Source organism: Tasmannia lanceolata, unplaced genomic scaffold, assembly GCF_043159265.1.
Source record: "Tasmannia lanceolata isolate RefF3 unplaced genomic scaffold, GAP_Taslan_0.1 ptg000008l, whole genome shotgun sequence".
Taxonomy (NCBI): Eukaryota; Viridiplantae; Streptophyta; class Magnoliopsida; order Canellales; family Winteraceae; genus Tasmannia; species Tasmannia lanceolata.
The window spans coordinates 8,654,311-8,674,672 of NW_027518685.1; the positions used below are offsets into that span (position 1 = coordinate 8,654,311).

The 20,362-nt window shown below is 39.1% G+C and overlaps 2 protein-coding genes across 4 annotated transcripts; one reads left to right on the forward strand and one right to left on the reverse strand.

Moving 5' to 3' along the window:
• Nucleotides 1-236: 236 nt before the first annotated feature.
• Nucleotides 237-4,154, reverse strand: LOC143884239 (uncharacterized). The gene is made up of 3 exons (XM_077387690.1): nt 3,579-4,154; nt 689-1,132; nt 237-455 (listed from the first exon to the last, which is right to left on the reverse strand). The coding sequence occupies exons 1-2, from the start codon at nt 4,058-4,060 to the stop codon at nt 706-708; spliced, it is 909 nt and encodes a 302-aa protein (XP_077243805.1). The 5' UTR covers nt 4,061-4,154; the 3' UTR covers nt 237-455; nt 689-705.
• A 10,083-nt stretch (nt 4,155-14,237) lies between these two features.
• On the forward strand, nt 14,238-19,603 carry LOC143882664 (uncharacterized). 3 transcript variants are annotated; one of them, XM_077386121.1, is made up of 4 exons: nt 14,238-14,358; nt 14,522-14,636; nt 17,575-17,640; nt 18,932-19,603. In XM_077386121.1, exons 1-4 carry the CDS (start codon nt 14,267-14,269, stop codon nt 19,424-19,426), a joined length of 768 nt encoding a protein of 255 aa, XP_077242236.1. In that variant the 5' UTR covers nt 14,238-14,266; the 3' UTR covers nt 19,427-19,603. The 3 variants fall into 3 exon arrangements, 2 of the variants coding, with proteins under 2 accessions (XP_077242236.1, XP_077242237.1); XR_013252294.1 differs by having other exon boundaries at nt 14,327-14,413; XM_077386122.1 differs by lacking the exon at nt 17,575-17,640.
• Nucleotides 19,604-20,362: the final 759 nt, after the last annotated feature.

Consider the following 20,362-nt stretch of genomic DNA (forward strand, 5'->3'; position numbering starts at 1 on the left):
AAGGGCGCCTTTACAAAAGCCCAACCACAAGGACGCCCCCCTATTGGATCCATGTCACCCAATGACACTTACTTTTCCATTATCTTTGCATTTTCAGTGATTATAGATGCAGTTGGGTGGCATGGATCCAATAAGACACCGTAGCAGCTGGTTTTCTCTACAGCTCCCTTCAGTTTAGCGTTCTTCGTGAAGGAAAGCTAGAGTTATACGTATTGAATTGTTGAGAGCAACGGTCAGATACTAAGATTGGATTTCCATCTTTGTTGTACTGTTCTTCCTAATTATAGATTACAATAAAAAAAACATTCATCAACTTTGAAGAAAGATAACATAAAAAACACACCCAGTAAAGTACTGCTTACATGCAACTTACATATCTACAAAATATGATTTCATGGAAATCTTACATCTTTCTCCTTATTGCTGTCTTTCTTCCTTCGCTTCAGAAGCTTGGCCTGTGAAGAAATTAAAAAGAAAATAACAAAATTATTAGCCAAACCATTTTCTATAAGAAAGATGCTATTGCCACCCACATGTTTTGGGGTTTCTTTGTTTTTATAGAAATTGTAATAACTTTTGACATATGGTTAAATAATAAAACACAAGGTGAGTTCGTCTCCTTATCAAAACAACGGTAAAAGCCAAACAAAGAGCGTGGGGTAAATATAAAATCTCTACAGATCATTACCTTAAACATCTATATGACTATATCCAAGTCTCTTTTGCCCACGCAATGGCTTCGTCAATAGCGACCGCCTCTTCTTTCTCTTCTTTTCTCTCAGATGAGATCTCTATAACATAAGAGCTAAGCAATTCAGCCTCTTCCTGTTCTTCTTCTTCTTGTTCTCGGGATGCTTTCTCTTGAATTCGAGCTCTACCATCTAGAGAAGAGATCTCAGAGAAAGAGGAATCTAGGTCGAGATCATCGACCGATCTCTTGATGCTTAGATAAGAACCGGGTCCGATATTAATGGTTTCAGGGGACGAGGATCCGAAATGGGATCCGGGTTCTGTGAACTGAAATTCCATGTATGAAGGACGTGTGCTTTGTGTAAAATTTGAGCTCATTTGTCTACTCTGCTCTCTGGAGAATGTGGATTTCGCGCTCTGCCGGGATGGGATGACGATTGGCCTGAAGCAAAGGCGTATAATGAGCATTACAAGATGAAAAATTCAACCACATTACAATCATCACCAATAATTAACATCAATTCATTGGGTATACAAGATGAGAGAATAGCTATGCTATCAGTAGGAAAAGAATTCCTTGCTTTTAGTTTTCCTAGAATTTTTCATATTTTTATCATGGTTTTCAATAGGGGACTGATATCCGAACTACCATATTTTGATAATGGCACTAGTCACTTTGTTTCACACTTGTTAAATTCGCTTTTAACGGTTGTTACAATACTCAAGATGCCTAGAAAATGGTGAGTGCAAGGGCTTACTAACACATAGGTCTTAGGATGGAAGTACGACCCTTGATATTTGATAGAACAGCAGCTTTTCAAAAAGTGATAAGCGGTTGGATCAAATATCAATGGTGGTATCACCATTACGGGTTTGTCCGCCCACTCTTCATATAAGATCTCAAAGATGCCATCAACATGCAATTAGAAAAGTGTAAATCAATTTGAGTAGTGCCATTATCAAAATCTGGTAGTGCGGATATCAGCTACCATTTCAATATTATGGAAAATGATATTTCCTCTCCTTTCCTTTTTCTTACATATGATTATTAGGTATGATTTGGCAACATCAAATAAGAGCCTGAATGAAGCAACCTTAGCAATTGGTGGCGCCATCTGCCAGTCGAAGATTTGATGGTAGTCACTACTCAGTACTCACACCAGAATGTAGTGGCCCACTTAGACCCTGTTTGTTTTGGATTTTGATTCTGAGTCCAATAATCAGCTTTGGATTCAAAATATATTCTCAAAATCCAAAACAATTGGGGCCTTGCACTACATCCTTTCTACTTCTTAATGAATTTACATTCTTAGGAACTGATATTTCTATCCCCCTCTTAGAATTTCCACCCCCATTTTTTGTCTTTTCCTGAAAATGGTTTTATTTTCAGGAAAATACCAACATAAGGATTAAAGGAACACATACAGCAAATGCTAACAAAAACTCAGCTTGTCTTTTGTATTTTTAATTGGCTTTTGAGATCTTTTATGGGAGATGTAATAACACAGATGTTCACATAATCAAGGAGAAGATAACTGTGTGCAATTATCAAAACTTAGTTGCCAATGTAAGTAGCCTCTTTTTATTGTGGGATTTGCTAGGCTGGCCATTGCACGAGAAAGCGACTAGGCAAGCTCACTTTTCAGCAGATTTTGTCTTGTTCATGTAATTCATCTTTTGTGGCTGCTCTCATGCAACAGCCCAGCCGGGCAAAGCCTTTCTGTGAAAGTCTCTAGCAAAATCCCTTTTATTGTAGATCAAATCAGGCAACAAAGAGTACATGCGTCTCGGTTTAGAAGCAAAAATGGAGAGACGTGAGAAATGACTGATTCTAAGGGGGCATTCGGATATGCGGATTTTAGAATCTTGGAGTTCCTCAAAATTGTAGATGAGAGACGAGAGAAGAAAGATACCAGTCGTCGTTTTCTGATTTCTCGCTCTTCTTTCCGACAGCAAGAGAGCAGGAGATCGTTCCATGTTCCCAGGTTTTCGAATTCTCAGGATGAGGGAGAGATTTCGAAATCTAAGATTTCTTTCTTAAAATCCAAGAAATACAGTGGACAGCATACAACAGCTTGATCATGAACCCCCATTTTACACTGTTTTCAAACTAAAAACCTGGATTATAAAACAGTGTAAAAGAGGGTTCATGATCAAGTCGTTGCTGCTGTCCTGTCAGTGTTTCTTGGATTTTAAGTAAGAAAACCAGGTTCTAGAAATCTCTCTTGCATCCTGAGATTTCTAAAACCTGAAAAAATGGGAGGATCTGCTACTCACTTGCTGTTGGAAAGAAGGGCGAGAAGTAAAAAATGAGTCAAAAACAACGGCTGGTCCGCTTCTTCTCTTATCTCTTAACTACAATTTAGAAGAAATCCTAGATTCTAAAATCCGCATATCCAAACGGCCCTAAGAGTTATTTTTAGACTATAAATTGCTGGTCCAGGAAAACTGGCAAGCTTAGAAAAGTCATAGAACCTCACCTTCTACCTTTGTTTTTTTTTTTCCGATTAAGCAGAAATATCTGTAATTACCAGACGAGAAGCTAACCATCCCTCACCAAACCATGGGTAAAAAAATAGGTCGTTTATCAGAAAACCATTATCTCAGTGTAGACTCGTAGTGGCTAAAGAAAGAGAAAAAGACTTTTACCGAGGTCCAATTTAATTTAAATGACCAATTTTGCCTCTAAACTCTTGGTAAAGACAATGGAAATCACCAAAACAATTGAAATTTCCAAGGGTAAGAAGGTCATCCAATTCGCTCATCCCGCTCTGATTTGCCCCGCGAATTTCAGGAGCAACAGCCATTCAAAGATCAAATGACCATTTTACCCTCAAAACTTGAGAGAGAGAGAGGAGAAAACGGGAAGAAAAAAATGGGAACGTTACCTAAGCTTGGATCCAAATGAAATAAAACCAGAGTCATCAGCAATCGACGGACGGAGAGGACTCAAATCCTCCGAACTCAAAACCGATGATGAATTCGATTTAGATCTCGATCTCGATCTCCGATCCTCTCCCGATCCAAATATATCCTCATAAAACCCCTCCCTTAGCCGGTTATCGCCTCTCGCCGGCGCCGGAATCTGAAACGACGGTAGATTTCGTCCTTTCCTCGCCGGAACTTTGAATTCCGGAGTCCGGAAGATCTCTTCGTAGAAACAGCCGGAGAAATCGCCGGAATGCTGGCGGAGAATCACGCTCCGTGGAGGACCTCCGAAAACGTCTTTAAAGTCTTCCGGATCAAGAGTTTCGGATTCGGAATTTTGGAGATCGAAACAATTTTTTCGTATGAAATCGGAGGCTGTTTGTTCGGTAGATCTTCGTCTCGGAAGCTTGGATCCGATACGGAACGGCCACGATTCGTCCATCTTTAATCAGAGAGTTTCGGTTTCGTGTCGGAATCCGGTAGAGGAGATCCGAACGAGTATATACTCCATCTAAGCTAATTTATAGAGATGGCAAAAGGAGCTTTCCGTAAAATGGATTTTAGCTTTCTTTTGCATTTTTCTTTTCTTTATCTGTGGGACCCATTTTGCCACGTGCAAATATTTACCATGCCGTGGGACCACCACCTCCAAAATAATATCATTTTATGGTGGTAAATGATTTCTGCGCTCCAGTGTTTTGATAAACACGCTCTCAACTCGTTTGTCGTGTAGTGTTTAAAGGCCAACATTGGAGCGCAGAAATCATTTCCTTTAGGGCCCTTTTGGATACCTCCCATTTTGTATTTGGATTTGGAATTGAGTTACCTCCTAGTGGAGGGGAGAGGATGAGGAGCAAAGAGGGTGAAGGAAACTCCCAGATATGTGGATTTCTAATTTCTTATTTGAGAAATCCAAATCCAAATCTTCTCGGCATCCAAACGGGCCCTTATGGCTTCAAAATTTCCAAGTTTATGGAAATTGAAAAACAAAAACCGGTGAATTAAATGAATAAGACAAAATCTGCTGAAAAGTGAGCCTAGGGGTGCAAGTTTGGTACTGTCAGCCCTGACTCGCCCTGAGCCTGAACAGGGTCAGCGCTGGATTTTCCAACCCTGAGGGGCGGGCCAGGGTTCATTTTTTTAGACCCTGACTCAGGTCGGGTCGGGTTATGGATTAATGCCTCGGGTATCTTGACCCGGCCCGACCCTAAGTTTTCTATTATAGAATTGAACAATCTGTGCATGTTTCTTTTGCTAATGTTTTCTATTATCTTGGATTTATATTTCTTTAGATTATTCTTATTAATTGTCTATATTGCCCGTCATGTTGTTGAATTCATATTGTCTTATTTTATTACCTTTCTCTGTTTATTGATCATTTTGTTCTATATGATAAGTGGTTGCTTTATTTTTGGCACTCTTAATAGGTATTTGCACTAGGGTCAATTAGGGCCGGCCCGGGCCAATCAGGGCGGGCCAGGGCCAGCACTGAGCCCTGTAGGGCGGGCAATGGGTTGACGTTTTTCGGCCCTGACTCCAGATCAGGGCGGGTTAGGGCTGAAATAATGGGATCCAAGGTTGGGCTAGGGTTTTGAAAAACCCGACCCAACCTGACCCTGTTGCAGCCCTAAGTGAGCCTATGTTGCTGCTCTGTCATGCAACAGCCAACGGTGAAATACATTTCCGTGAAAGTCCATAGCAAATTCCTTATTTAAAATTAATTTAAATTAAATTATGAATAACATAAAATTAGCGGTAACTTGTGGGGACACAAAAAAGCTGGAATTGCCAACAGGGGACACAATTTTGAAAAATTGTTAAAGAGGGTTGATAACCCCCTTTTAGACTTGATAACCCCATTTCATCTCTCTCTAACAATTTTTCAAAAGAGTGTCCCCCGTTGGCAATTCTCGTATTTTGGCATCCCCCATTGGCAATTGTTCCTAAAATTGGATGAGAAAATAAAATAAATAAAATTGTATCTAGAAACAACAAAAGTAAGAAAGGGAAATGATATCTGCGCCGAGGTGTTTCGATAAACAACGCTCCACTTGTTTGTAATGTAGTATTTAAAGGGATTTCAGAGGATAATACGGTTCTCAAAAATCTCTAACCCTTTAAATACTACACGACAAACAAGTGGTGCCCTTGTTTATCGAAACACCTTGGGGCAGATATCATTTCCCATAAGAAAATATCAAATACTTGAATAAATCAACAAGATCAACAAACATAAAGATATATATAATAGGGAAATGATATCATCTTATCATCTAGCATTTAAAGGGTTGTCAAAGGGCTTATGAGCCCTTTAAATACTAAATGACAAGATGTTGCGCGCTTCTTATCAAAACAATGGAGTGCTGAAATCATTTCCCTTATAAAAAGGTTTCAGATATTGGAACTACCACTCTTTAATAATTGCACATACCAGCTTGTATTTTCTTTTAATTCGTTCCGAGAGCTTTTAAATTACAACTGTTTAAAATAGAAAAGACAAGCTGGGTTTGTGCAATTATTAAAACATGATAGTGTAATCAGTAACCTATAAACATTCTTAAAACAGTATGGTAAGTTTCAAACTATTTGTCTAAAGCCACTAATTGTACCGTTAGGATTATCTGATCAACGTGGTTCTGTCCATGACCCGCCACTGTGGAGTCCAGTCGGCGAGTGATTAAGATTGTCTGTTTAGTTTTATATAGAGTAAAACAAATTTTACACCCATTTTTAAGAGAGATACATTGAAAGAAATGGAGCCAAAAGTAAAAAAAAATGGGGAATATTTGGAAATTGGAAAGTAAAATTTCAAAAGAACCAGATAGCCTAAAATAAAAGGGGGTGATCAATTATCTCAAAACTAGATTATTTTAGCGAAGTAAGCTCGAACTAGTAAAAGATTTAGAGGAATAGTATCCCCACCACCATATTTTGATAATATCACTAATCACTTCGTTTTACATATCTCTAATTGGCTGCTGTCAGTTTTTTGGCCTTTCACAGCAGGTGTAAAAAAAGTTTTAAAAGGCAGATAGAAGTTTCATTATCAAAATACGGTTGTGCAGATATCAGTCCCAAAGACTTCATGAAAAAAGGTGTCAAAGAACGCAGGTGAGTGAGAGGATGGATGCTAACCCCAAAGGAGACAATGCGTGCTGTTTTGTTGATAAAATAGCCAGCTTTAGGCCTCACCCTACTTTATTTTGTACCTTTTCCTCTTGAACTTTTCTTTCTTAAAACCTACAGTGGCAAAAGCCTATTGATTTTCTTTTCAATTATTTAGATGGTAGGCCATGAACTTTATTTGTGTGACACAGTAGCAATAATAAGGAATTCCAAACATAGTAATCTACCCATTTAATTTTAATGTGCCTTAGAAGAAACTCATGAAAACTCTAAAGGGGTATTATTATAAATTAAATGCCCCTGTAGATAAAACTTGAACTGTCATGGTTCAAGTTAATTTTTTTTCACGTGCATTCAAACAACGAAAAAACATTGAAATTTTGGAAAATTTTCTTTTCCAAACTTTTTCAGAAAAGAGAGTGAAGAGTGCGAACATTCCTGTACACCCTAATACAAAAGTTGAAGCTAGGGGAAGACAGAGGAATGTGGTAAAGGGGTTTGTTGGTTCTAGGGATTTTTTTCTCAATAGTTTTTCTTGTGTACTGTCTTGATTGAGAAGTAGGGGAAAGGGTTGCAGGTTTATGGGTTTCATATGTAATCCTTGTAAATTTGCTTTCTCCTAGTAGAAGATCATGTGTGAATGTGTGAATGTAGGCATCTTGGCTGACCAATGTAAAATCCCACTGTTCATCTTGTGATTCATTTTTCTTTTTAATATATGTTTGTTTATTCATGCATGATCGGCGGCGGATTTTCTCAAAATGGATGAAGAAGTAGAAGAGAATATTGAAGTGAGAAATTATATGATGAAGGGCCGTATAAACACATACCCATCATCCCATCCTTGATATTTGATCCAACAGCAGCTCGTAAAAAACCTTTACGTGTTTATAAGGCCTTTCATCATATAATTTCTAGATTAAAGTTACCTTATTAATCTCTTCTTCACGTAGAGGAACCAAAGCACAAAATCTTGAAGTCAAAATAGAAAAATCTAGACTTAATTTCTACGTTCTCTCCTATTCTTGCTCTCCTCTTTTCTTAACCCAACGTTTTTTTCATGACCTACATAACCTAAGACTTATCCATCCATATGTATAAAGTTCTAAGAGAAAGCTAAGTCTAGCTATTTGAACAGTCAGACAGTCAAACTAGACTTAAGTAAACTTAGGTTTCATATTAAATACAAACACAAAGTGATAATTCTTTCGTAAGCTTTTCTTGTTGGTACGCCACCACTTTTTTCCAGCCCGTCCCCTCTAGCAGTGTGTGAGTTGGCCATTACTCATAACAGTGTGGATGTCAATTCTGCTTTTAGAAACATGAAAGGTGGTATTGTTTCATTCTTCAAAGTTCAAACATAGTCGTGTGTTCAGCGGCACAGCCATGCAACAAAATCTACTGCTCTAATACCAATTTGTTGCGTGGCTAAGTAGCCGTAATGCAAATAAACAAAATAAAAAAAACAGAAAGAAAGGAGAGAGGTTGATTCGAGGCAACCGGACCTCTAATGGCTCAATTTGAGAGGAGCCATCACTCTCCTAAACAAAGTTTCCTTCGATGCTGTATAATTCTTCATTTTCTTTTCATTGAATTGCTACTATATAAATACAAGCAAGAGGGAGTGCCACATCACAAGCACACTTACCCACTAACAAGACACATCATAAATAACTACCCCACTACCCTAAACACACTAGCCATAACTAATAGCAATTACACTAAAACACACACCCACTAATATGCACTAGCTAACCCTACATACATCATAAGAAAATACACATAACACATACCCATATTATAAATAGTGGATTTTCTAGACAATTCCGTGGAAAGCCATTTCGCGGCTCACTTTTGCAGGAGAGAACAGCTACCTCGTAGCAGATTGTGTCTTATTCATCTGATATTTTTGGGTAGGCATTATCCATTTAATTCATCTGAGGTGGGTGTTCTCTCCTGCGAAAGTGAGCCACCAAATTGCCAAGCAAATCCCCACAAATAGTTAAATACAACCAACTTTTCGTGTCTAGCTAACTGAGAAAATTGAAAGAAACTCACCCTAAGATTTGATGTGATGCTAACATGATTTTAGTCCTACCCACTTGTCTTTTTGTATAGGAACCATATCCCCATTTCCAAATACCATGGTCCCATAGGAATCCTTATGACGGTTACTTTTACCAATTTATCTATGAAAGGATTAGTAAAATGATACAATTACAAAATGTGTGACCTAAAGATAAGCCGATCCTGCTGCCAAAATCAAAACAACAGCGTGGATATGAGTTTCCATGAGGTTTGGTCTTTCAGTGTAAAATGGGCATAAAACAAAATTTTCACAAATGTTTCAGTGTAAAAATGGGCGTAAAATTTGTTTTACCTCCATTTTACATCGAAGTTTGAATGCAAATCCCAACCTCAGATTCTATATTTGGTCATGTTACCAGATCGTTCAATCTCCATAACCATGCTATTGTGCCTAACAAGAAACTAAAAAAATCCTGAAGATTTGATTTTGATTAGTTTAATGGATTGGTAATCCGGTCAAAAGAAGATTTTAATCATGTTTGGTGTATGCTATGTGGTCTGGAAACGCCTCAAAAAGCCATTAATATCTACTTGAAAGCGTCATCTGAGAACTCGGAAAGCAACCTAAGATTTGACATTAGGTCAAAAGTAGATTTTACTCTTCCCTTATTTAAAACTTCGAAAGCAATTCCAACCTATGATTTTGATGAGATATAAGGTCAAATTAACTTCAAAAGTAACAATGGAAGATATCATATGATTAGTGTCTTCAAGTTAATCTAGGGTGGGTCCGCCCACATTAAGATTAGGGAAGTAATATATTCACCCCTTTTCTTCCCCGGGTCACCCCCTCTAGTGTATTTATGACCATTTTTTAACACTCTAAGGGGGTGGCCCGGGGAAGAAAATGCGGCAAATAAATCATTTCCCTAAGATGATAGAGTTTTCAATTAATTTAGCGTGGGTCCACCCTCACATGGAAAGATACTCACTTAGAACATTTCCATCCATTCACCGTGTAATTAAAGGTGGAGTAATGCTCTTTTTTCTTTAACCATTCGTTGGAATTGAGATCATCCAATAAGTATGATTTTTCGGTCGTGACAATTCCAAGCCTACCTAATTTAAACATTCAGTTTACGGTCATGTCATTTGAGTGGTAACTAGTAACATGTCACGCTTCACGCGTGCTTCTGAATCTAATGCATCCTATGTTACTGTTCTCCATTTTTTTTTTTTGAAGAAGACTGTTCTCCATTTTCTCTTGCATGAATCTTCAGCGATGGCCCGTTTGGATTTCTCATTTTTGTATTTGGATTTGGAATTGAGTTTTGAATACAAAATGAATAGATCCGTGAGTTCATGTTGAAGGAGACATAGAGGGAAGGGGGTCCTTTCTACTATAGGGGAGAGGTTGAGGAGCAAAGAGGGTGAAGAAAACTGTCATATCTGTGGATTTCCAATTACTTATTTCCACAGCATATTCGGAAATCTGATTTTTTCCACTGTCAGTCTCCAATTTGGAAATCAAAGGATTTGATCCGGATCCAAATCATAACACAAAAAGGGCTGCAAATGTGAGAAATCCAAATTAAAATCTTCTCGGCATCCATTGGCTTCTCAGGGGGCGCCCTTGCATACAAGTTTGGAAAGGAAAATTATTTCTAAATGGAGGAATGCTAAACTCAGGGGCGCCGTTGCATAAAAGTGGTGAAAGGTGCCCCATTGGCTTCTTGTCACCGAACTGCAGTAATAAAAGGCTGAAAAGTCAAATAGGATGGTGACGAACAGCCAATGGGGGCACCCTTTCACCTCTTTTTTTGCAAGGCCATCCTTTAGTCTAGCATTCCTCTTCTAAATGTTTCTATTTTTTTTTTTTTTTACATAATAATAATTATTACTCGAACCAATATTATTCAATTTTTACTTAGAGGGGCGTTCAATTTATGGTAATGTCCCTCAAAATTAACCCTAACCATATCATTTCCCTCTAAATCTTGGGAAGAAAAAAAATCCCAAGAAAAGTTTTAGATCAGAAATGTATTTGCAATCCAGACCAGGCCTAGTGGGCATTTTGGTCTTTTTCATTATACAGCCCCAGACGTACGTGAAATCAAATAATGGCACCATTCCCTTGCCATTTCATAAATAAAACATATTTTTCATAAATTGTACTTTGAGAAACTATTAAAACAAAATAAAGAACAACGACAGCCTAATTAAGGCCCCGTTTTTGGTAGTTATGCTGGGACTGGAACCCGGCATCAAGGTTGAAGAATAAAGCCTTGGCCAATTGAGCTAGGGGCTCAACGCCTTTGCTCCATTCAAGGTAGGGATGCAACTCAAGTCGCGTTGGATAGGGTTGAGGCCAACCGATCCTAGCCCAACCAGAGATATCATTTCCTCAACCATGACCCGACTCAACCTGAGCCTCGGGTCAAGGAATCTTGCCAATCCTAGCCCAACCCGCCACTAAATCTCTCAACCCTAACCCAACCCGTCTAAACTATTTCTTCCAAATTGGGTCGGGTTGCCCCTAACCTCAACACTGACCCAACCCGAAATTAAATAGGGTTAGCTTTTCCCAACCCTAACCCAATCCGAGGAAATGCCAACCCAACCTGAGCCAAAACCAGGTTGAACATTGGGTGAGCCCACCCATGTTCCACACCTAATTCAAGTCCCCTTACTTTTTTTTCTTTTTTTTTTTTATTGGTAAGCTGGGGTTAGGTGGGACCCCGACCAGAATTTATTCATAAGATAAAAAAGTACAGCTAAGGGGGCTCAAAAGCCAACAAAAAGGGAACAAGCTCCCAACAGGTTAGCAGCGAAGACAAGGGCCTACGGCCAAAAAAAGAGAAATACAATGAGGGCCTTTGGCCAAAAAAGAAAAAATAATAGGGGGGGGCCTATGACCAGATCTGAATAAGATGGAGATGCTATAACCGGAGAGGGCTCCTCTCACGATCCTGATGTGAGACAGAAACTGCCTCAAGAGGATGCTCAGAACAATAGTTCCCTGGTACATTAAAGACGATTGTATAACGTCCTTGCCGAGTCCAGAGCTATAAGATGGACAAGGTCAGAGGGGAGATCGTCGCAGTTGAGGCATTCACCTTTGATGGGGCATGACCATTTGGACAGGAAATCAGTAGCAGCATTGCCCTCTCTCCAAAGGTGAGTAATTTTCCAGGATGTGAACGCGCGCTGGCCTTTATCGATGCTGAAAAGGAGGGGAGTCTGTTTCCATGGGCAATCGACTTTCTACTTAATGATTTGCACCGCGAGGAGGGAATCCACTTCAATCCAAACGTTGCTGGGCTGAGAAGTCTTAGCAAGATTGATCCCTTGTAGGATGGCTAGGAGTTCAAGCCCATGAATGCTTTGAGATTGGACATTCAAGGAAAAGGCGGATTTCGGGTTCCCTTCATCGTCTCTAATGATGCCGCCAATTCCAGCAAGGTCCCCGTCCAAAGAAGCATCAGTATTCAGTTTTATATAATTTGGGGGAGGCTTCATCCATTGGCATTGAAGGGATCTGATGGGGGGAGGGATACATGGGCAGTTAAAGTTGGAAGCAGTGGATCGGGCAATAGCCGTGTCCCTCGCATGCAGGCTAAGGGAGCGCAACCTCGAGCCGATGGCAAACACGATCTGGTGAAGGATTTGGGTTTTATGGTTGGATTGATTACCATGGAGCCTGTCGTTCCTTTATTTCCACAGGATGTCCCCTTACTTTCTATACAAAGGAAAAGGGCTTTTAGGCTAGCCCCACTTCTTCTTAAGTCGGGCAAAATGCCCTACTTTGATCGGACGATTCTAGGCCCTTGATCCCCCTTACAGGAGAGTCAAAGTGGGAATTGAATGTGACGTCACTTCCTATTCTTAATTCGGGTATTCCAAGCCCACCTAAAAGATATATCCCCACTTGCTTCCCTGGGTCACACTCCTAAAGACCTAGTATAAAAATAATCATAAATACCCTACAGGGGTGGCCCACTGGCCCAGGGAAGAAAAGAGAGTGAATATAGCACTTCTCTTGATTTAGTATTGATAAATGAGCGTCTTCCTTATTATAATGGGATTTGCTAGAGGCTTCAGGAGCCATTTTACAGATGGGCTGCTGCATGTGAAAGGAATAAAACTTCGCTCTAGTACGGTTAGGAGTAGGGACGGAGGGACATATAGCATGAGGGGTGCCATGGCCCCAATGACTAGCAAAATCTCTTTTATGGTACATGGAATGCACATGCATGCTTGGATAATTTAATGGCCATGCCCCCCGTGACCGATGCAAGCCAGCGTAAATTAGTCCCCCCGCCCCCCCAATTGTAAATTCTTAGCTCCGCCTCTCGTTAGGAGGAAGTTCCTTCAGTACAAATACGTGGCCAAGTAAAATTATGGCATGTGTTGCTACTTGTTATCCTAAGAAATAGGAGTAAACGTTATTTTAGTAAATACAAGCACACGATTATATCTGTTTGTACTGAAGGAACTTCCTCCTAACTGTACTGGAGCGAAGTTTTGTTCATGTGAAAGCAGCCACAGGTCTCAATTTTCATCTGATTTTATCTGTATTCGTCTAATTCATCTGTGGTGGCTGCTCTCATACGCAACAGCCCATCCGCGAAATGCCTTCTATGATGGTCACCAGCAAATCCCATTTTAATTTAATGAGGGAAATGATATATTGGCTGTTTTTTATACCTAGGACAGCCCCATCTAGTGTAATAGAGCAGTCATAATTTTACTTGGGACAGCCCCATCTAGTGTAAAAGAGTAGTCATAATTTTTACCTGGTAGTGTAAAAGAGCAGTCATAAATACACTAGAGGGGCTGCCCCTAGTATAAAAGACCAAAAGCGTTTGGTTGCTGGGTTTTTTTTTTTCCTAGGATTTATGTGGGAGAATATTTAGTGGTCACATCAGCTTTTTCTTGCTGACATCAGTAAAATCTTGTCTTGAAAATGGTGGTCTCTCTTTCTCTCTCCACCCTCTCTCTCTACTCATCATAATATCTTTCTCTAATTATTGCTTGTCCCCTCTTTTGTCTCCTACCTTTACTCACATAAATCCTTGGAAAAGAAAAAAACCCGGCAACCAAACGTTAGGCAATTGTCAAAACTCAGCGAATAATGTTAGGGAGGGATTTTCCATATTTTTTTTATCAATACGTGTTTCTTGGGTCATTGGATAGGTGGAATTGACTACAGTGCACGGGAAATTGACAATAAGCTCAAATCTCTTTGCCCCACTCTCCACTCCACATGTGGGCCATGTAAGATTATCCACCGTTCATCTTTTGGCCAGCACAAAAGCCTTAAAATTGCACCGTCGATCAAAAAGTTTAGATAATCTAATTGATAATATATTTTTTGAGATGGTGGGGTCCACCATATGAACGGTTCTAATCTTCGTAAATGTTCTCCCTCCTTGTCTTTTCCTGGGTCTTTCTTTACTATCTTTCTAGTACTGGGGAATAAAAAGTCAAAGAAATGACTTCTCGAAGTTTCTTACTCAAAGACCATGGGAGCCAAAGACGACCAGAAGAACCATCTACGTGTTTGGGTATGAAATTTAGGTTCCTGTCAGTTATTTACAAATTACAAATGCAAATTTGGGTTTATTTCACATTGATCAAAGTACCCATCTGAATTTGTTTTCCATTTTGAGTTTCATCTAGAGAGAATCATGCCTTGCTTAGTGCCATTTGATAATACGAGTTTGGATGTATGCTTTTTTGTTTTCAGGCCTGTTGGGGTCTTTGTAGATGATCTTATTGAGGTTCTCAAGTGCTTCTCTTTTCACTCTGAATATCATGGATGTGCTTACAGCTCTGTTCTTCAGAGTATACATGGGAATCTGGTGAGACCCTTTGCTTTCTTCACTATTTTAGTTTTCTTTAATTGGGTTTGTCTTATTTATTTATTTTTCTTTTGTTTGAGATCTCTAGAGAAATATTGGGATTGTTTTGATCGGCTTTGAGAAATTGGGTATTACTATGTTACTCGGCTTATGAGAGTTTTGGGTTGTTTTTTGTTAGATGATTTGATTTTCAAATTTTTCCCTTTCTCTCTTTTTTCGGTGTAATTCTAAATTGGCTTTTAGGTGGGGGTTTTTTTTTCTATTGTTTTGTAAGTTTAATGGATTTTCTGAATTTTTATCATCATAATTATTTTCTGTAAATTGCCTAATCTACCAATTTGTTGTGTTGTTTAACCAAAATTTTTTGTTATGGTAAACTATACCATGAATTTGAGTTTTGGGTGGGGTTTTTGTCATGTTTCTGTAAACACGATTAATTAAATGGGTTTTTTCTGTAAAATTTCTTAAATAGGTTTTTCCTACTTCCATTCTTTGTTTGCTTAATGGGTTATCTTGCTTTCTGTTTGTTCTGAAATGATCTTGTGATTGAAATGCTCTTTTATATTATCATTTGTGAAGGCATTTGCTTCTCTCATTTTGCTATTGCTGAGTTTCTCACATTGACTTCCCTCTCTATTTTACTATTTTTTCAGTAAGCATGTGAACATGATTGAATTAATCTCTGTATGTAGTTCCAATTCTTTAGATTTAGATTTTCTTTTCTTTCTCTGTCTCTTTAGTTATTATTGTGATGGAAGTGGCCTTTTCTTTTATTATTTTGGGAATGTGATTTTATCTATCATGTTGCTAGGTTGATCTTAGTTGAACTTTCCTTTCCCCTTTCCAACCCTTCCTAATGATTTTGTGTAAAGAATGGTGATTCAACGAACTCTATTAATAACAAGATGAGAAAAAAATAGTGTTACAATGTACAGATCCCAGAATTACAGGGATAAATAAAGGAAAAGATAGAGGTGCAGCCGATATGGGCTCTTAGATAAGATACCCAGTCAAACGAGCCAGTGGAGATGGGCTCTCAGGTAAGAGACCCAGTCAAACAGGGCAGCGGTTATCTGGGTATAAAACCCATACTAGCCCCCCTCAAGTTGGAGCATGAAGGTCATGAATGCTCAATTTAGAAAGTAGTGAATGAAACTGATCAAAACCTAGTTTTTTTTAATGGCTATCACGACCTAGTGCTTTAGTAAAGATATCTGCTAATTGAAAGTGAGAAGTAACATAAGCAGTACTGATGACCCCAAATTGAAGACGTTTGTGAACAGTGTAATGTGATTTGTAAGCTCATGCAATACTAGATTGGAAGCAATATGGAGAGCTGCCTAATTGTTGCAGTACAAGTGCATGGGTTGCGAGTGAGGCACTCCGAAATCATGTAAAAGAGCTAGATTTGGGCAGAATTCCATCAACAAAGCCCATTTTGTTCTTAACATACAAATCCATCTTCATGGGTCAACGCCAAGTGAGATAGTTATGACCTTTAAGAGAAGCGGAAACCAGAATGGTAGTGGATTGTCTGAATGATGCAATTTAAACAGAGAGGAAGCATCAAGGATGATGGCTGCTCCTACAGGGTTGGTAGTTGACTGCAGCAGAGAAAGACTGTTGTTTTGTTTGTGGAAGAGGAATCTGTTGCCATGAGAGAATAGCAGAAATCTGGTCCTTCATCAAACAGAGGAAGAAGAGAGAATGCAAGAAGAATAAGGAGGTGAAGGCAGAGAAAGCTGCTGTCGAAGGTAAAAGGAGAGTTGAACAGCATCTCGTGCAAATCTGATACCATGTAAAAATTGGATATTGAATGAATTCTATTGAGCTGATGATGAGGATAAATAGTTTTACAATGTACAGATCCCAGAATTGTAGGTATAAATTAAGACACCCCTATTCCGGGCCCAGGGTGTCTTAAGAAATGAACTAGGGGAAGTGGTTTGGCTGTTTGCGGGCCCTATTGGAGTTGCCGATGCTAGTGAGGCGGAGGTGCGCGCAGCATACCAAGCTATTATGTTGCTAGATAAAGAAAGATTGGACGACGTTGTGGTCAGGGGCGGAGGCACATATAGCGTGTGTGTGTGTGTGGGGGGGGGGGGGGGGGGGGGGGAGGCACGGCCTCCCCCAATGACTTGCAAAATGTGGTGGTGGTGTGGCCCGGGTGGGGGGCACGGCCTCCCCAATGACGTGCAGAATCCATTTTAGTTGTACTGATATGTGCAGAAATTCCAAGTGATATGGCCCTGCCCTACCACACCCCCCCAAAGTGATATGTGCAGAAATTCCAAGGTTGTGGTTGAAGGCGATTCGTAAAATGGATTCCATCATCATCCTTGGAGATTTGACCATTTCTTTGATGAGCTTCAAGATAGGGTGGGATCGTCTACCATAGTATTTCAGCATGCTAGAAGATCTGCAAATAGTGTAGCCAATAGGCTAGCTGGGGGGGGGGGGGAGGGGTTAAAGAGTCTTTGGAACTTTTCGACTCTTTACCTCCTAGAGTATTGTTCCCTTTTATTTACTTCTGTGCTGTCTTTTTGCTTCGATAGCTTTTCTATCTTTGTATTGACCATCTCGGTCTCTTTATTATTTTTATCAATAAATTTACCACCACTCAAAAAAAAATGAAGGAAAAAACAGAAGTAAAGGCATGATGGGCTGTTAGATAAGAGACCCAGTCAAGCAAGGCAGCGGCGATGGGATCTTTGATCAGAGACCCATTACAGGGCATGGGGCAGCAGTTATCTTTGTAGAAAACCTGTTTTTTATTCGTCTTGAAATTGTGTTATTTTACTCCATTTCTGTTACCTTGATAGTATTTGGAAAAACCAATCACCTCTTTATGGCTTAGGGGTTTTTTTTTAAAAGGATTTATGGCTTAGGGGTTAACAGGATTGTTCTCATTTTTTTTGTGATTGTTAACTTCCTTCAGGTCATATGGTATGGAGCATGGATAAAGAGGTCCAATAAGGAAAGAAAATCACTGGAAGCTACTCTGGTAAGCTGATTATTGAAATTGTTTGAAGTTCAACATGCTGTAAAAAAATCCAAAAATATCAGAATTCCTTTATGGACAAGAAAATGTAATGCATGCTCAGGGGCGGAGGCACATATAGCATGAGGGGGGCCATGCCCCCCCCGCCCACACCCCCAAATGAATTGCAAAATCCCTTTTTGGTTTATGGCTTTACATGCATGCTTAGCTAGTTTAGTGGCTTTACATGCATGCTTAGTGGCCATGGCCCCCCCAATGACCAATTCAGGCAAGTGTAAATTAGTCCGGTCCCCCAAGTGTAAATTCCTGGCTCCCTTTTTCTATAGGTTCCAAAGTTGATCTTGTTACAAACTTCATTACATCTCTGATAAATTCTTTGCAAAGTTATCTCTGAACTTTCATCTGCAGTTTTTTAACCAACAGGATATCCTAGAATAGGAGAAACCATGAAAAACTCTGTGCTCCTCATGTATAATACTCTTAGCTTTTGTATTTAACTCACACTTTAGATTTCGTAATATTCGTATATTTTGTATCCATACAACACATGAACCCTTCAATCATACAAACTTCTCTGAATAACTGAAAAATTCTTCAAAAATGCCAATTTTTTATGCCCCGATTTAAACCTCAAAAAATCCCAAATATTTTATAAAATTCTCATATTTTCAAATTAAATGTGAATGTCATCAATAATTCGTCAATTTTCCATATTGTATTTGTAAAACTCATTAGAAATTCAAAATATTGAAAAAGGCATTGTAAAAAATCACATCACATCCTAACGTAGCGAACAAACACGCACTTTATCCATCCTTCCATGCATATTTGTATCCTATATAGTAAAATAGGTGTACATGTAGTAAACATACAGGTGGTAAAAAAATGTAGTAAATATACATGTGGTAAATAGAAGAAAAACATGCATTTTTTCCGAATCTTCTCAAATTCTTCACAAACATTTTCTGATTTTTTGAATACTTATTACCCCCGAATCTGAATTTTGTAATTATGTCACCAATCATTAAACTATTGGCTTTTGTTGCTTCAAATAAACATAATGAAACACAAATGGGATGAGATGGTCTCAAATCTCAAGCAAACTCTTACAGAGTGAAAGGACTTAAAGAACTCACAAAGAAAATTAAAATCCTTTTCAATTTGTAAAACTAAAGTCCTCACATAGTGAAAGGACTTAAAGAACTCACAAAGAAAATTAAAACCCTTTCAATTTGTTTGTTTGATCCTTTTTGCTTGTAAGTTCATCTGATTGTGACCTGCTTATTCCTCTCAGATATCGGCGCTGACCAATGTATCAAGTATGGCTATGCTAGTGGAATATGGCTTCTTTGACACATACGCGGGAGAATCAAAAGATGGTCTTCCAGTTGCAAAGTTCACCACCAGCGACACCATTTCCATGGGCTCCATGCTCCCAAGTTCCGATGACTTGAGTGACCTCTCCTACGCATCTTTGGCTGTGCTCAAGTCATGTTTCTTGAAGATGGATGGAGCCTCATCAGTTGTTTGCTTCAGAAGTTACGACAAGCCGAGGGTCGGGTGCTTGCACGTGTGGAAGTCCCTCCACTCATGTTACTCTTGGCTTCTCGGTTCAGATTACAGAAATACCATGTCGCCTTATGTTAATCATCTATCCATCAAATTCCTATATGACATTTTTCGAGTTGTCTACGTTAGCAATGACAACGTACTCAATATCCAATCTTTTCCTCCTCGCCAAGCGCTAAAGAACAGTGAAGGATGCAGTGAGAATGGCCAGCTGAATTGAGAGAGTTCAGATGTTCGAGTAATTCCTAATTTCTTTTGAGGTGTGGCAGTCTTTATTTGAATTTCTCTAACATTTCTGTGAATACACTTATATTAGTTTTCTTTCAGTATTGCTTTTGTACAATATAGATACGGCTCATGTATGAAATTATTGGAGGGAAATTTGCAGTTTTTTAAAGTATTTTCTCAATTACTGCAAGTGGTGAGACCATTTTCAAGAGCTAGTATAGTTATCACAAGGCTTACTAAGCTTTCAATGGAACATGCAAAGAAAAGGGTGAAATGCTAAAGGCATTATAAACTGTTGATCAAAACAAAGAGGATCAAGAAGAAGAGCTCTCAAATGGGTGGGATGGTTTGAGTGGGATGGGTGGGCTTTAAAGACCTAGCCTAAGGGAATGCAGAAATTTGCATTTTCTATGTTTAAACCTATGTTACTTGGTTCATAGTGTGGTGCTTGGTCCAAGCTGCGGATCACAACTTTTATTGAGCCTGGTTTGTTATGGGTGGGATTGTTTGGCTGGCTTCTATTCCATAGTTTGGTACGCTCTTGAACTGTCCTTGGTTGTAATTAGGAAACCATTTAAATGCAATAAGTTGCCCTAGTAGAGCAGTGGATAAGTAGTTAACTGGTAGAGTAGTGGCGTAGTAATCTTCGGTAGAGTGGTGGTGAACCCTATGGTGTGTTTTGTTGACGAGGGTCGGTTAGTAGCCTCCTTGTAGAGTAGAAAGAGAAGACAGAGAAAGAGAAGGGAGATGGACATAAATCGCACAACTGTATTACTCTAAAACTAATGTTTAGAAGTTTTTTAGTAGTAGAGTCAAAGGATAACAGATAGAATAGTGGGTAGTAGTTTTCTGGGGTTTCAGTTCTTTTTTGCAACCAAACGCCACCTGACACCCAACTTTACTGGTAAATTACAAGTCCTCTGAATAT